The 16,938-nt window shown below is 36.1% G+C and overlaps 1 protein-coding gene across 3 annotated transcripts in view; it reads left to right on the top strand.

Moving 5' to 3' along the window:
* Positions 1-12,451, top strand: part of COL21A1 (collagen type XXI alpha 1 chain) — a 115,473-nt gene extending 103,022 nt beyond the window's left edge. For all 3 annotated transcript variants that reach the window (XM_075049325.1, XM_075049323.1, XM_075049324.1), the window contains 8 exons: positions 1,717-1,752; positions 2,245-2,289; positions 4,385-4,417; positions 7,935-8,081; positions 8,179-8,233; positions 8,532-8,732; positions 10,213-10,290; positions 11,042-12,451. In XM_075049325.1, coding sequence (XP_074905426.1) covers positions 1,717-1,752; positions 2,245-2,289; positions 4,385-4,417; positions 7,935-8,081; positions 8,179-8,233; positions 8,532-8,732; positions 10,213-10,290; positions 11,042-11,229 — 783 coding nt within the window. In that variant the 3' untranslated portion in view covers positions 11,230-12,451. The remainder of the gene's footprint in view (positions 1-1,716; positions 1,753-2,244; positions 2,290-4,384; positions 4,418-7,934; positions 8,082-8,178; positions 8,234-8,531; positions 8,733-10,212; positions 10,291-11,041) is intronic.
* Positions 12,452-16,938: the final 4,487 nt, after the last annotated feature.

Below are 16,938 nucleotides of genomic sequence, written 5' to 3'. Positions count from 1 at the left end.
GGTGGTGTTACAAAGTTTTATGAAAATCCCATGCAGAGGTATTCCACTAGACTTCAGCTTCTGCTCTAGAAGGGCACAGGTTTCCTGTATATCCAGTGTCATATATGCCAGACATGTATGGATGTCTTAGGTATGCTAGAGTATTTCAGATGTCAGTAGATACATATGGGGATGCCTTGGGTTGCCTAGAACATCTTAAATGCCTATGTTTAGACAATGAAGCAAGTCCCTGGTCAATGGAAGCTAGAGAATGATCCAAATTTAGATGAGGTTATTCCAGCTAAATGAGATAATGGAACCTGAGTTCTGTTTTCCAAGACAAGATGTAGAAAAATTAGTCTGCTGACCAGTTTCAAAACAGTGACTTCCAGAGCACATAAGGAGAAAGATTTTCTGGTTTAAGTCTTTCAAAATGTACTGAAGCCCAATGGAAGAGTGAGCAAGTCAGAATATATGTTGCTGGTTAACTGGAGTCACAAGTCGTAAGTATGACAAATTCTTGAATTATTCAGGAAAAAAAGTGTAGTTTGGGCATCTGACAGAAAAAAAATGAAGCCTTTCAGCTATAGCTTAAGCTGGTATAAATACCCTCTTATGTTCTGGGATTTTTGATCAGGAAAATATTTGCCATGGCCAAAATCTCCTCTTTACTACTGTTTAACTTTTAACTAAACATTCTCTTTTTCAAAGAACAACCAAACACACGCATGCTTCGCTCTTACAAGAAAACTAGCAAAACAGATCGAAAAAACTCCATCCTACTTCTTTTCTTTATTAAATGCAGTTTTGCAACCCCCCCCCCCCCCCCCCCCCGATCTGTCTTTTTTTTTCATGAGTTGCTATGTTCTTGGCCCAACATTTTGATTCATGTTTATTTAAACAGAGTCACACTGATTTAACAGGTCAGAGTTAGGGCAGGAGCCATCTCCCATAATTTTAAGTTTTCTTTTCAGTCAATGAAGAGAGATATGCACATTCTGGGAGTACATATTTTATACCTCTGTCGTTAATTGGCATGAATAGTTTTCAAGAGCTGCCTGTTTCTCTCCAGTGTCAATTCGATGGTGTTCAGACAACTTGATAAACCTACATACCTGCCTTTTAAGTACCATTTGTGCCATCTGACTGCCAATCACCTCACCAATGTTTATTTACTATAAACGTTTCCATGAAAGTCAAAAGGAGTGGGTGGAAGTGGAACTTAGTCCTTACACAGTTTTGATTAAATTTAAATACATATTGGTGTGTCATGTATAACTTCTGCACTCAACGTGTTTATAGTAAGTGTTACAGAAATTATTACTCTCTGTGGGTGAAGGCAAGCATACTTAGTGGTTAGCATACAGGTAAAATTTAACCCATCAGAAATACTGCCCCCCTCTCTGCCTACATCCTCTTCACTCCCATACACTGAGTGGATAAAATCCTGCTGGATTTGCCATCGCATTATCTTGTATTTTTTAATTGTAGCTTGGTATATGAGTGCCCACTTTTCTTTTTGATAGTTCTTTCTGTGACTGATTCCCTTCTTAGTATAACTTTCTGTACTTTTCTCAGTGTTTGTGTACATGGGGATAAAGTGATTTGTTTTCATTCAGTATAAATAAAAGCTATTAGATGTTTCTCTTGTATTTACTGTGTTAAATTAAAACACAGACTACATGTCTTTGAGATGAATCATGTTACAATGGAGACTTTTCTTCTAATATTTTACAGGGGGACAAAGGAAACCAAGGTGAAAGTGGTATCCAGGTATATCAACTTTGTTTCTAATGAAATCACCTGGCAACACTATTAATACAAGTCTTCAGTGTTGATTCAGGAGGTTTTTTTTAAGATTAAGCTCCATGGAAGGTTTGCAGTGGGTTCTGTCCCTGCCTGCCACAGGCACTGTGGGACCACATGAATGCTCACAGTCAAAGTAACGCCGCCTGGCCTCTGCCTACTATATTATAACAAGTGGGATTTTCCTCCTTCTTACCTAGAAGTCATGGAAATGCCTACAAGAAAAAGAAGAGTATCATGTCGCTACTCAGATCCTAACTTGGTTCCTCTGTGTTCAGAGGAGAAATTGTACCCTTCTGCACAGTTGCTGCTCTGAACTCTTGAAAAGTAACTTTTCAGATAGACTGGGCCTGGGTTAGGATGAGATTTTAGGGTTTACCTCTTTGTGTTATTTATGATAGATTAATTTCTTCTCCCAGATAAATGTGTATTTTAACAAAATGTGCTTCTTTTCTGAAGGGTCTGAAAGGAGAAAAAGGAAGACAAGGAAATCCAGGCTTACAGGTACTGTTAAAATAGTCATCCTAGTTCAAGAGAGCCACAATTCGTATTTGTTTCTTAAGATTGCTTCCATCAACATGGATAGTTATTTGCATCAGGTGAAACATATTTAAATATAACATGATTAAATAGTTATATAAACTACCTCTTAAACAACCTTAATAGTTTTAAAAAAGCAAATGCAACACATATAGAGAAGATGGAGCCACACTTTTCTCAGCTGTGCATAGTGGAAGGACGAGAGGAAATGGACATGAGTTGGAACGCAGGAAATCCCAAATTGATAACGTGGGAAAACATTTTGCTTTGAGAGTGGTCAAACACTGGAGCAGACTGCTCACAGAGATTGTAGCAAAACCTGTCTGGACAGTGTGTTGAGCAGCTTGCTCGAGCTGGATTTGTTCTGAAAAGGAAGTTGAACCCATAGAGGTCCCTTCCAACCTACATGTTTCTGTGGTTCTGGGATATTGTATCTTGAGAAACAGACCAGAAGTACATTTTTCTGGATTATTTTATTAAATCCTTAATTACGGAAATTTTTCATGAAACAATTATAAATAATATAAAATGCAGGTGACAGCACAAAGTGGCTTTTGTGTAAAGGTTATAAGAGTGGTGCTTGAGATGTAAAGATTTTGCATGTACTGTGCTACACTTTCATGTAGTTCATTACCTCCTAGGCTGTACTGGGAATCATTGTTGACATCTTCTGTGCTCATAAATTACAGATGTTTCCTGTTTCAGCTGCAAATCAGTGAGATACAGTTGTTTCTTTTTAACTCTGGGCCAATGTATTCTGATTGTGTCATGGTTGGCTATCTTGTTATACCACAGAAAATAACTGTTAGTATTTATAAATACTTGTTAACTACATAATCTATGTTGTGTCTAAACAGAGAAGTATTTGTTAGAGGTACATATCTAAAACTAGACTTGGAAGGAAGTCACAGTTGCTTTTTTCAGAATTACGACATCAATACAGCTGCCTGTCTAGCCAGAAGGAGCTGATTCCAGTGGAGCATGGGCAGGAGATCTAGATTGTGTGTTATCCTAGTTTTATCACTCTCAGGGGTATGTAGGTTGACAGGAGTCCAGTAGTAAAGCTGAGCAGATATTTTTGAAAAGAAGTAGTTTTGAACTAAAAGGCTGATCATTGGTTTTAACCAAATGTAATGTCCTACTCTAACATTTTACAAATTAAACTTTCTGATTTTTTGTTTTGCAAATAATGGACAAATTTTTCATATATTTATTATTTTAATCATAGGGTAAACCAAAGTGATAGTGAAAGAAAACAATATTTTTTTCAGATAGAATGATGCAACTGAATTTCTGTTGCTTGAGGTTTTTTTGTTTTTTTTTTTTTTAGAAAGCTGAAAAATAATACAGGCTTGGTCTAAAATTGTTTCCCATGCTTATCTAGTTTGGTCAGCAACCAAAAAATCAGTCATTCAAATACTTCTGGTAGGCAGCACTAGGTCCTTCCAAGGTTTCTCAAGCCTCCAGGACTTCTCAAAGATACAATACAGATTCCCTTGTCCATAAGAGTATATCAGAAAAGTGAAAAAGTCTGTGCAGAACTGCCATCTTGCCATGGAACTTAATGATTAATAACACCATTGGACAACTTGGCAGAAATGACACCAAAACTATTTGCCAACATGCAAAATCTGGCTTACAAACTGACTTTGTATTTCAAAGGCTCTGAACTTGATTTCCGTCTAGGAAGACGGCATTAAACAGCTAGAATCAGGAGTTTCCTTTTGCTAGAACACAAAATTTTATTTCTTTTGTAGAGTGAATAAGGTTTTGTCTATATGTCTATGTTATGTCTATTTGTTTATAATATGTATGATATATTCCCAACTTATCCTTTTGGTATATGATACTAGAGGTATTACTAAAGTGTTAATTCACCATGATACACATTTTTCATCCTTATATGCAGTTTCATTTTTTGTACAAATAGCAATCACAGAATCTTTAAAAATTGACCTTTGTGATTAATTACTGAAAACAAAGGACAAAAATACTATTTTTTGATTCCAAGTAATTTGGCTCAATTTGCATTTTTTTTTTTTCATATTAATTCCTAAAGGGAATAGCAGGATTGAATGGAGAACAAGGAGAGGTGAGTATTTTGTAATGACAAATACTGTATTACAAAATTATTCCATTTGTTTCTGCAGATGTTGTGATCTGTAAAATGTCTTATTTCCATCCTGACATCTCTATAAGTAACAGAAGATAAGTTAATTGAGAAATATCAGAGAAGAGTATTAGTATTAGTTAAAAAGAGACATAGTGAAATATATATTTCATTAAATGAAAGATTAAAAAAAAATAATTAGAACCAAGTAGATACTTTAAGAGAATTAAAAAACCAACCAACCAAACAAAAAAAATAAGGAGCTGGTTGAAGAAAGCAAATTATTAAAGAAAAAAACCACTAGAGATTCTAGGTTCATTGAAAAATTAAAATGTATTCATAAAAATGCAGAATACTTGATCAAAATGATCCATATTGTTCAGTAGCAGCCAATAATAGCTTCTTGTATACCTTTACTCTTTTGGTAGTCAACAAATGAGGGGCATTTAAGCTAAAGATCAAGACCATTGCATTTAATGTCAATCTTGAATTTGCCTAATTACTTTTGAACTGTGCTCATATACTGTACTTTCAGCTTCCATAAAAGTCTGTGGTAAGGACTTCCACCACAGCTGAACTATTTGTCTTGTGTGTTTCAACCTTCACCAGTGAGATTTCTTTGCGAGCCTTTATTTCAAAGATAATGAAAAGGAATATAGCGAAGCCTTTACAAAGATTTTTTTTTTTTTAGAGGATTCTGTCTTTGAGACTGACTCAGAAAATGCAGAGCAGAATTCTTTCTTTCTACTACTAAGTTTATACAGGAATAATTCAACTCAGCCTGAAGCTTGAGGGGCATAGGGGAAGCCTGCTTGGACTGCTCTTGGTCTGTCACAAACTGCTCTTCAGGATATTTTTAAAGTCCCATCTTTTTTTTTTTTTTTTTCCCCTTTGTTTGGCTAATGTAGATATATTTGTGGCCAGACACAATCTTTGTGTTGCATGTTGTTTAAAGAAAGATGTAAAGATTAACTTTATTAGTTATTTTTTATTTATTCCAATATTTAGTGAAATCAGGGTACACACTGTCCCATTAATACAATTCTCCTTCAACTTTAGTTAGAGATTCCTTTGTTCCACCCTTTTTCATTAGAGCATTGCTGCATATCAGTAACTGGACATATTCATTGGAAGTTCAATTCTGATAAATTAAATAATTTTATGCATTTAAACATATAAATTACCCTATATCCTGCTGTGGTTCTATGAAATACTTAAAATTACAGTTTGGCTTGTAGGCGTTTTGCTAATTCATTGCCAAAATTGGTAAAAGATTCCTTGTATACTATTGAACTATCCTCTTTAAATATTGTAAATCATGGTAATAATATATTTCTTCTGAAAAATCCTTTTAATATTCTTACTATACACTAAGATATAATGATGTCATTATGTTTACTTATCAGACCTATAAAATTCATTTATTTTCTATTTTCATAGAATAAGTTGTCTTTTGTTAGACTCTGACTCCTCAATAAAAAGTTTCTTCAGTCTGTAAGTCTCAGCACTTACTGAGCTCTTTTCCTTTTCCTTCTTTGCCAATAGCAAGGGTCAACAAACAAGGGCACACAAAGGATGTGGCTGAGCATTACAAGACCAAGATACACAGCAGAAAATGTTCCCTCAGCAGTTTCATTTGGTTTTTGGCAAGTTTGGCAGGCAGTTGTGCTGATGCTCCCAATGTTTTTGTCCTGGTGTTTTTATACTGGCTTCTTGCCTGTAATGTTTTTCTACAATAGATGCCATTTTCCTAATATTTTACTGGTTCTTAATGCTTTCTAGCCCCCTGAACATTTTGTCCAAATAAATCAACTTGCAAGTCAGATGTCTTTTATGTAAACATAGTCCATAGCTGTAAAAGTAATTAAAATTAAAACAAATAACTTCTAGCTACAAGAACAGCATGATTTTCAGATCCCAGCACATACAACTTCTAGTATAGCTACAGGCAGCTACATATGCTCCACATGTTTATCTCTGAGCCTTGCTGACCCTGTTAAATGAAAAAACATTTGTAATTATATAATAGAAATGAACAAGTACAAATCTACCTCATGTAACTAATAGTATCAGTTCTCTAGGTCTACAGAATTCAAGTTGACAGTATCAAGAAAATAAAATACCATTACAACCTTGGAAAAAGTCAGTTCTGAATTCGTGTATAACTTTTGTAGTGGGAAGAGGGTATGGACTGCTGTTGAGTTCATGCATGGCATCTTACTGGTGGACCAGCTTTCCAACAATACTCCTAGGCACTTGACTGACATCGGTCACATTTTGTCTCATTTATCTGTTTTTTTAAGAGGAGAAACATGTGTCTTATTTTAGTGGCTAGCTCTCTGCATAAAACTAAGTAATCCAATACTGAATTTGAAGCTTGTTACCCTGTAATAATTCATAAGAACTCTGGGCATTGTTGCTAATTCAGACCAAGCCAGAAAGCTTTGAATTTTTCTGATGTAAAGCATTTTGATAAGTACTATGTAGAATGATACAAAGTAATATGAATACTATAATTTAAAATTCAGTGTAAGTCTATGAAGACTGCATGCCTGAGTGCTTCTTAAACTTGCATATTTGCTCCAATACGTTTTGTCATATAGAGTAATCCTGCTGCCTTGTTGCCATAATTCCATCTAAAATAGTTGGAAATGGCAAAAGAAAATTTTGAAGCAACTGATAACATTATGCAGAAGCTGTGCAAAAATGGAAGGAAAAAATTAATCAGGAAGCAAACATAGTATACTAACTTTAATCTTGGGCATGTACCAAATTAAATTGTACTGACGTTTTGTTGGCTCCAGCACAGGGAAAGAGTTCCATGTGAACTATTGCAGTAGGTAATTCCATACATAGAAGACCCATTGCTTTGATGAAGATAGAGCAAGATATTTTCCAGTATTATTTTAAACTTTTCCAGTGAAGCAAATAGACTACAGTTGTTATCAATCATGAAAAAAAAACCAACAAAAAAATCCTAACTGAAATCAAACTGGTTTTTTTCCTTTGTCTTATACACTACAGACATAGGGTAAAAGTCTTGATTCTTATAGTAAGTTTGCCAAGAACCTCAGTAATGCCAGAATTTCACTTCTAATTTTTCCAGCCCTCTAAGGATTTTAAGGTACTGTAACAAATAATCTAATTCTTACAAAAAAGTGAATAAAGCCTTTCCTTCCATATGTGAATAAGACGACTATTTTGGTTTATATTAATTAGTAAGTAAAATGGGTCCTTAAAGTTAAAAAAAAAAGGTAATTTATTTCTAGTTATATTTTGTAAACAATTGTTTCTGAAACAGTTACTAAAGAATCTGAAAACTTCAGTATATTTTAGCAAAATAGATCTCATCAGTTTCAAGTTAATTTTCAGTGACAACTTATATTCATTTTATGAAGATCATCAATGAAGATTTTCTCAAAATATGTTTGCTTGGTGCTACCTAGTTTCCAAGTTGTCTGTGAAGATGCAATTGGCTTTTCATTGGTTTTCATTCCAGAAAGGTGAGAAAGGAGATCCAGGCATTCGAGGCACCAATGGGCAAAAAGGAGAATCCGGTATCCAGGGTTTGGTTGGACCTCCTGGTCTCAGAGGTCAGCCAGGAGATAGAGGACCACCAGGACTGCCTGGATCAGATGGAAAACCTGTATGTATAGGACCTCAAACTTGTCATTTTGGGTACCTTAAAAACCCCAAACAAATGCATGGTTTCTGGTTTTTTAACCGTTCTCTGTTCAATACAGGCACGAGAATTTTCAGAAGAATTTATTCGCCAGGTGTGTTCCGATGTACTGAGAAGTAAGTTTGAAAGCCTCTTTACTCTTCTTCCCTTGTTTAAAGTGCTAAAGAAGTTTCCTGATAATTATAAAGATGCTTTCTTGAAGGCAAGATCGATATTGCTGATTTATCACTTGTTTTCCTACAGGTGTGGAAATATATTTCCACACCACAGGTTCCATACTTTACCATGTTGTTTCCTAAAGGTATCCTGTTCTCTACAGAGAGGAAACTGGTTTTGTATTAGTGGCTAGGGGGCAATATTTTAATATTTTATTGTTACAACTCTCTAAGCAATTTTTTGTTTGACTTCTCCCAGCCCAGTTGCCTGCCATCCTCCAGAGTGGAAGGCTACAAAACTGTAACCACTGTCAGTCCCAAAGTGCTTCCCCAGGACTTCCAGGTCCACCAGGTCCAAGAGGCCCTGAAGGCCCAAGAGGGTTTCCTGGTTTACCAGGAAACGATGGCATTCCCGGGCTGACAGGCATCCCAGGTCGTCCTGGAGCTCGTGGGACAAGAGGTACTGTGTGCATGTGTCACGGTGCTAATGGCCTTTACGACTTTGTTTTCTGTTTCCAGTTTTGAATGGGATTAGTGCAGGGTGGGGTAAGGGAAGAGCTGGGTTTGTATCACAAAGTGTAATTGAGGACATGGTGCAATGTGGATGTTTCACCACTTACGAAGAGCGCATGTCAGAAGAAGAGAAAGTACAAGAATCCAACAAGATAGCTAGTGTTCAGTTCTACTGTAGTCAAACTGTGTTTTGATCTTTTTAGAGAGTTTGTAGTCTCATATATATGTTTTTAACTGTGTTTAGGTTATTTTTTTTAGATCAAATGTGCTTAGACATGGATTTCAATGTATTCACGTCTTCTGGTTTCTTTTCTTCCAAACTTCTTTGTTCCTGCTATTTTAAAGACAGTATTCACTGGCTATTTACTATCTGCTACCCTGTAGGCTGATTTTTGGCATGTGACAACCTTTATACTCCTTCTGATTTCCTGGGGTTTTCTCCTTTTATTCTTTTTATCTCATAAGGATTATTACTCCTTTCTTTGTGCTTTTCTTAAACATTCTGCTTTCTTCTTCAGCAAGCTAAGGTTTATGCTTTCAGGTAACTCATCTATCCAAGCATTCCAGCTGATTTCTGTGATGTATTTGCAGACTTTAAGTTAAGTATGCATATATGGTCTGGAACTAGACCAAGAGACTAGGTGAAGTCCATAATTTGGTAACTGGTCCCAGCAGCACCTGTGTTTCCTATAGCATCAAAATAATCAGGAAAGCTGTATGAAATACAGTAATGTACCAAGGGTAGGCAGGCAAGTGGTTGGTAATTATTTACTTTCTTTGTGACTTATTAAATGTGACCTAGCACATCAGATTCATTGGATGTAACGATGATTTGTCTGTAGTGCTTTTATAATTTCACCTCCAGTAGGAGGATGTGCAGTTTTCCTCTGGAGCTGACACTAACAGTTCTGGCTATTCCATAAGAGTTGGAAAAATAGGTATCTGTTTCTATGAAGAAACTGAATTTATTGGGTTGTAGTAGTGTAAGAAAGCACATATTTTGGCCCTCTCATTTCTTTGGTGGAGATTCAATTCTGCCATATGTTGTGGAAGATCGTCTATATATTCTGTATTCCACTGGGACTGTGGTGAAAACCTTACAATTCTTCATACAACTTCTTAAAAACTTTGCCAATGGAAAGGCAATGACAGCAAATTTCTTAATTGCGCATCATCTATTCCCTCGACTCATAGTGCCTGTCTGCTTAACAGGTGCTACATCAGCTCTCAATTCAGCAGAAATGAGGATACTTTAGAACCCAGTTACACTGTGCAGGTTACAAGGAAATGCTTATTTTACATCCCATTATTTGCTTTTGAACTATTATATTTCTTATTCAATAAGTATTATCAAATGCTGACTTCCTAATTCATTGGATGAATATATTCTTAGTGAGCAAAGATATATGTGTGTTGTTAATTCACAGGACTGCCAGGGAAAAATGGCGCAAAGGGCAATCAAGGAATTGGGGTTCCTGGGATCCAAGGCCCACCAGGACCTCCAGGTGAGGGATGGTTCAGCTGTGCAGATTCAGTGCATGCTAATAATTTCCAAAAAAATGTGGTTTAGAAAAAATGTTAATATAATTTGGAAAAATGTAGATAGTTTTTACACATCTTAATTGCCATATATGTTTTATGGCTAATGCCTGTCTCTTGCATGCCTTTCAAATTGTCATATAATACATTATTTAATATGAGAGATCTTGTAGAGATTGGTACATAAGACTGCTGTTTCTTGATAGATGGATCTTGAAGTCAGTTACTACCTGAAAAGTGAGCCCTGATACAATCATGTGACATGTAAGCATTGCTTAGTGAAGGAAAATGTTCTTCCTAACAGCAGTATATTCATGCAAAATGCAAAGTTGAGCATTTGGAAGGATATTAGGGCCTAATCCAAAGCCAGAAAGATGAATAGAAATAGGAGGACTCTGATTCATGCCATGGTGGTTCCAGATTATATCATGAAGTATAACAGTGTACTAAAGTAGATTTTTATATTTCCTTTTAAATGTTATTTTTATTTAAAGTGTTTTCCACATGCTTTTAAAAAAAAACTCAACAAGGTATTATGTTCTTTATATAAACATATAAACAGTTTGTGACAAGAAGTGTCTTTTTTAGAAAGTGAAGTTTCCTTTATCTGCATACTTCATCAAAGAGCAGGGAGTTTGTGGGTCCATAGTTGCTCTTGTTTTCATTTTAATAAAAATACTTTGTAATGTGTTTGTTCATTGCATGTGTGTCATTAAGGTCCTGAAGGTCCGCCAGGAATGAGTAAGGAAGGACGTCCTGGAGAGCGTGGGCAGCCCGGTAAAGATGGAGATCGTGGCAGTCCGGGAATGCCAGGACCGGTTGGACCCCCTGGAATTTGTGACCCATCACTATGTTTTAGTGTAATTGTGGGGAGAGATCCATTTAGAAAGGGACCAAATTACTAATTTAGAGGAATAGGTATGGTGCTTGTCTTTTATGGTCTTTCAAGTCTCAGGAAGGTGACCAGCAATAATCCCATAAGCAGGAACAGAAGTACCTCTGACGTTATAAACATTATAAATAATGATCCCAAAGGTTATACGTTCCTTTAGAAAAAAAACTCCAATTTTTTTTTTATAACTTGCATCAATTGAATCTCAAGTGTTTTTAAAGAGATCATCAGTTTTAGTAGGAATAAAATTAACTATAATATTTGGTATTGAGTATAAAAGTGTCCTATCATACTCTTGTTATCACTGAAGTCCTTTGCAAAATTGCTGGAGATGCCACTGGGAGCAGGACTAGACCTTAAATGGCATTGGTCAGGTATAAATTACTGTGAAATTTTTCACATGCAGCCAACATATACAGTATTTGATTTTGAAACAATGTGGCTCGCTTTGACTTCATATGTGTGTGAATCTCATCGGCTTGTGTACATTTCATATGTCATAGCTCTGAGTGTTCTGTGAGTGAAAGCATATATCAGATTTTTATAAACTAAGAGAAATATCTGGACTTATTATGGAAGTAATATCACCTATTTTGCCATGTAACTTTTCGCTTAAAACCAAGGTGAAAGGCAAGGGTAGAACTACTGGTTCAAGAATGGCCAAGGTTTTATTAGATGATACTGTCAGCTACAAAAGTTCAAAAGGTTCCATGTGGGTGATTCCACTTAGATGAAAATAGCATTAAAAAATAAAAAAAGAACAAAAAAACTGGTATAGCTGGCTTGTAGCTATGATTTGACAAAAATACAAATTAAAAAAATGTTTGCACAACCCCACTGTAACAGTTCTGCATAATTAAGTTATATACCCTTTGCTCTTTCTCCCCAAGGACTGCACTTGCCTAATTGAAGAAGCAGGTTTACAAGGAGAAAGGTCTAACTGCTGGCTGGCCACCTGCAATGTTTGTTATGCTGTTTCCTTTTTCATTTTAAGCAAGCTATGTGTAATTTTCATTGTATGCTTTGCTAATGAGATATATTGCTTGCTTTTACATAAAGAGCAAAGGCACAGTTCCCATGAGAATTTAAAATCCGTTTCTTAAATTAAGGCAGAGTCTTGTATTGAACTTAACCGATGCTTTTTAAGTGGCTTTTTCTAATGTGTTGTTTTTCTGTCGTCCTACTATCAGAGATTGGTAATATGCTTGACGTTCAAGGTAAAATAAAATTTTGTAAAGAACTGGTGGTAGTTTGATGAGCGATTGCAAGAGTCGCCTGGGTCCTGTGTTGCAGAAAAGTGATGTCTGCAATACATGGAGGGATAGTTCCATCTAGCAGCTGTGCTTTTTTTCCCCCAATGTCCTTCCATTTCCTCTGGAGAAAGCACTGTCCCTGGGAGCTGCACCTTTCCACTGGCTTCCACTGCCTGTGGGCCAGGGAGTGCCCGAGTGCAGAAGGGTGCTTGCAGTGAGTAGCTTAGGGAAACCACAGCCTTGGTTATAGAGGACTGCAGTCATTAATATCTCATAAAACCTAGTCTAAAAACCCCCAAGATTATTCTTGAAAGATATTGACGTGGACCTGAGAAATGAAGCTGTGCATGAAGTTTTCTCCCCAGACTGGTGTTTCTTGGTACACACTGTAGGACTTTGCTCATGTGAACAAGCATTGATCGAATTTGTGGAAGAAAGAATCTAGAAACCTCTTATTTTGTTACATTCAATCTCACACCGTTTTATTTTTTGAGAGCTGGAACTGAAACATGTTGCTAGGCCAGAAAGGAATCAGGATCTCAGCATGTTTGTAGAAGCTTTCCAAGCTGTCCACGCTGCATGCTAATTTAAAACCATGTTTAAGACACCTTTTCGAGTAAGATGTATGGTGGTGTGACTGGCAAGCCTGGGAGAAAAAAAACAACGAAAAAAGAGCAAGTCAGAAGGACCTCTGGCTGCAGCAAATACAAACAGAAAACCAGAATCCCTTACTTATAGAAAATCCCAGTATTTGTTTTCAATATAATTTAAAATAACACACATACATTCTTCCACATCAGAAACATGGTGGAAAAGTTGCAAATTTTTCAATATTTCACTTTTTTTTTGCATTCATTTAGGCAAAACATTTTCTCCTATATCCAAACATTTCAATTTTATCAAGAGCAAGAAAAATTTTAATGTAGTGCATTTGACAGGAAAAAAGTCTTGATTTATCAGCCAGTCTGACTAGTAGCTTAGGTTATGACTTCATTTGATCAAGTTCACACCTACATCAAGCTTCAATTTTAAAAGTAGTGGTGGTTTTGTCACCCCATTAGTCCTATTGGAGGGTTGTTTCTGAATGACTCTGACTGAGGATCTGTATGTAATTTCCAGTCTGCATCTATTAATGGCCATTTTCTATACCTTCTTTCTTATGCTAACGTTGTCTTTGGGTTGAGTTACTCCTTTTCTTTTGGCATCTTTTAGAAAACTAGTGTTCCCTGAAAGCCTTTTGTCTGCTAGGTTAGGCAAGCAAACCTTTTATTTTCCACCTGTTTGAAAGGATCTCCACTCCTTGTTCATCCTTGTAGTTCTCTGCTTCACTTTTTTGAGGTGGAATGAGTCATTTTAGAAATATGCCCATAATTCTAGGTAAGGAACCTCAGTCATACCTCAGTGATGTTGATACTTAATCAAAGCATGTAACTCTGTTCAGCTTCTCATTTTTCTTAATTCTTGGGTAAGTTATACAAGAGTCATGTAGGTCTTCTCTGATGAACTAGTATTACCCAGATCTATTCCCTCTTACATTTTTTTTGTCGCTGATGAGCTTCTATAGGATAGGGCAATTCAGGTTGGAGGGCACCTAAACTTAAAGCGGCTATGTTTATTAGTTCTTCAGTATATGATCTTGTAGTTCATAGCACTGCATTTCAGAGGTTTTTTACCGTTCTAATTCCAAACTAATTCCTCTTGTGTTCTGATCCTGCTTTCTTTTGATCTGGTCTCTGTTAGCATGCTCCTACTTTTTGTTTCAAGGTCACTACAGAAAACAGTATTATCAATCCAAATCTCAAATCAATCCACTTTTTACCTATGCCAATATTTCCCTTTGAATACCTTTCACGTACCTTATTTTCTTATTCATTTTATTTTTCCCTTATAGGAAACCTATATCTTCCTAGAATCATAGAATCATAGAATACCAGGTTGGAAGGGACCTCAAGGATCATCTGGTCCAACCTTCCTTGGCAAAAGCACGGTCTAGACAAGTTGGCCCAGCACCCTGAAAGCTAATAATGATGTAGCTTATTGAAATAAAGACAAACCCTTTGAAAACCTAGTTCTATATGATCAGGTAGCCAGAAACTATTAGCAAGTGTCTTGCATCCCATTGAAATATGTATGTTATAGCCTGGGAACTGTGATTTAGATTATTGCTCCTTACAGGATTTTATCAACCCAGAGTTTAGCTGACTTCACAATCATTCAATTTTCAGACTTCATTTGAAATAGTGGGATTATACAGTAAATGTAGGTGTGTTCAAGATCATGTCTTGATTGGGTCCTTTAACTGAGAGTATGAATATTTTTCCCAGATCTTCAACTAATTCTAAAGTAAGAGGTTAAACAAATGGTATAAACTTGAGTATTATCAGATTAATGATTCACAGGAGAGAGACTCTTATTTACCATTCATGCAAACTATATGAGGTTCTTAAGGGTGTTGATCTGCAATCAGAAGCTGTGAATAAAAAAAAAAATCACTGTGAAGTATGTCACCGTCTAACTACCACATACTGTCTGGAAACCGTTACGAGAAACTCTGTTAACTGACATTTGCTTACTCTCTTGATGACAGTCTTTAAAACTGGATCTTGGGCTAATTTTTAAGCAGAGGGTAAGATGCAAAAAAAAAATTTCTGAACTTTTTTTAGTAGCATATTGCTGTGTGACCTTCAGTTAAAAGATATACTCCCTTGTTGGTCTAGTGTCTGTTGGTGTCAGTAGAGGAACTACAATTCACTACACTAAATTTTGAATATGGCTTCAAGTCATAGTATCTCTGTGTGTTTAAAATGGATTTAAAATTTACCACTTCAGTCATTGACTGCTATTGCCTCTTAGATACTGAGGCATGTACTTGGACGTAAAGATGCAGAATTGCAAAATATTATTGTGGGAACTGAATTCTTAATGAAAGTTTTGTGGTGTATGGAGCTTGGCAATTTGCACCTCTGAGAATCATGATCTTCTTAGGGAAGTTTGGAGTAAATACATATGGAGTGATGTGTCTGTATATACATATATATAATTTAGTAAAAGACCAGATGTCACAGATGGCTTCCACATGTGCAGATTTATTTTGTGAATATATATATATGTATATATGGTGGGTGGGTGGGTGTATATGTATGTATATGTATGGTTCTCAGTTCTTCATTTGTTTAACTGAAAGATATCATTGTCTTCCAATTACAAATGAAAAAGCAGAAGAATAAAATCTAGTCTTCTTGTAAGAACTGACCTATCACAGTCCTGCTACTGCTTCAGAGCCAAGGTGTCATTGTCTGCTTCAGGTGTAGCCAGTGTATTTCAAGGTTGGGCGGCCTCTTAGAGGAGGAGCTGAGAATTGTTAGCTGTGCATCTTCCAGAACTAGAGAATCTCATTCTTCAGAAAACTCAAGGTGCATTAAAATGAAATTTCTTATCAGTGCATCTGGCTGTCCTGGCAATGAACACTGTCAGGATCTGTCATTATAGTTCACACAGCTTGAATCAAACCTCTGTGAAAAGAGACTATAATATTTTCTTGTAGGGAGAAAACATACATGATAAATCAAAATACATCTTACTAATAGATATTCAGCAGAAACCATTTTAAGAACAATTGGCTTCTGAGATGGTTTTGAAATACTTAGAACTTGAATTAATATAAAAAATATTTGTGGGTTATTTTCTTCTGTTGGTAAGCAAGATTTTTCTCATAGAGGACACCATCTATGTATCCTGGAGAATCTAAATCCATTTTTACAATGGGGAAACCATTACTGTGTGATTCCTGAATTTTTATTTACAAAGCATCTTCCCCTTCCCAGTATTTACTATATTTGCATAAAGTGGTTTTTGGTAACAAAGAAATATTCTGGTGATGTTCCAGTATGTTGTATTATTCTTAGTTTTTCCTTTCTTGGCAAAAGATGCAAGCATTAGATGTTTTTCCAGAAGTGTTGTCTGGCTACTCAGCTAGCTCTCCCAAAGGTATATTGGCAGGTTGGAAGCTCCTTGGTTGTCTGCCATAGGCTTAAAGAACTCTTTAAGTGCTCTGTATTGATTTTCTGACACTTCTCGACAACTTTCCTCTTGTCACTGATAAAAGTACATAGTATTCTTCCACTTAAGGAAAAGGTAGGTGAGAAGTCGTTGGAAGATTTAGCCATGTGACTGTTACAGCATCATATGTCCGTATTGCTTGCAAAAAGTATATTTCTCATGTTAGAACCTTGTAAACTCCAGAGAGCGTTCCATTTGTTGTTTTCAGTTTTTCCTTTTTCAAAGCACAAAAAAAATTCATGGTATCTCTGTGACACATTGAAATCACATATTGAATATCGTGCAAAAAAGGTGATAATGCCTAGAAACTGTGTTTCAAAGAAATAGCTTTCTTGAACTGTTGAAAAATACAATGCTACCTGAGAGATGAAGGAAGAAACCTCCCTCTCTTTGAATGGGGGCATGATTCC

This window comes from Buteo buteo, chromosome 17 (genome assembly GCF_964188355.1).
Source record: "Buteo buteo chromosome 17, bButBut1.hap1.1, whole genome shotgun sequence".
Classification (NCBI taxonomy): domain Eukaryota; kingdom Metazoa; phylum Chordata; class Aves; order Accipitriformes; family Accipitridae; genus Buteo; species Buteo buteo.
This window is presented reverse-complemented; position numbering and strand designations above follow the sequence as displayed.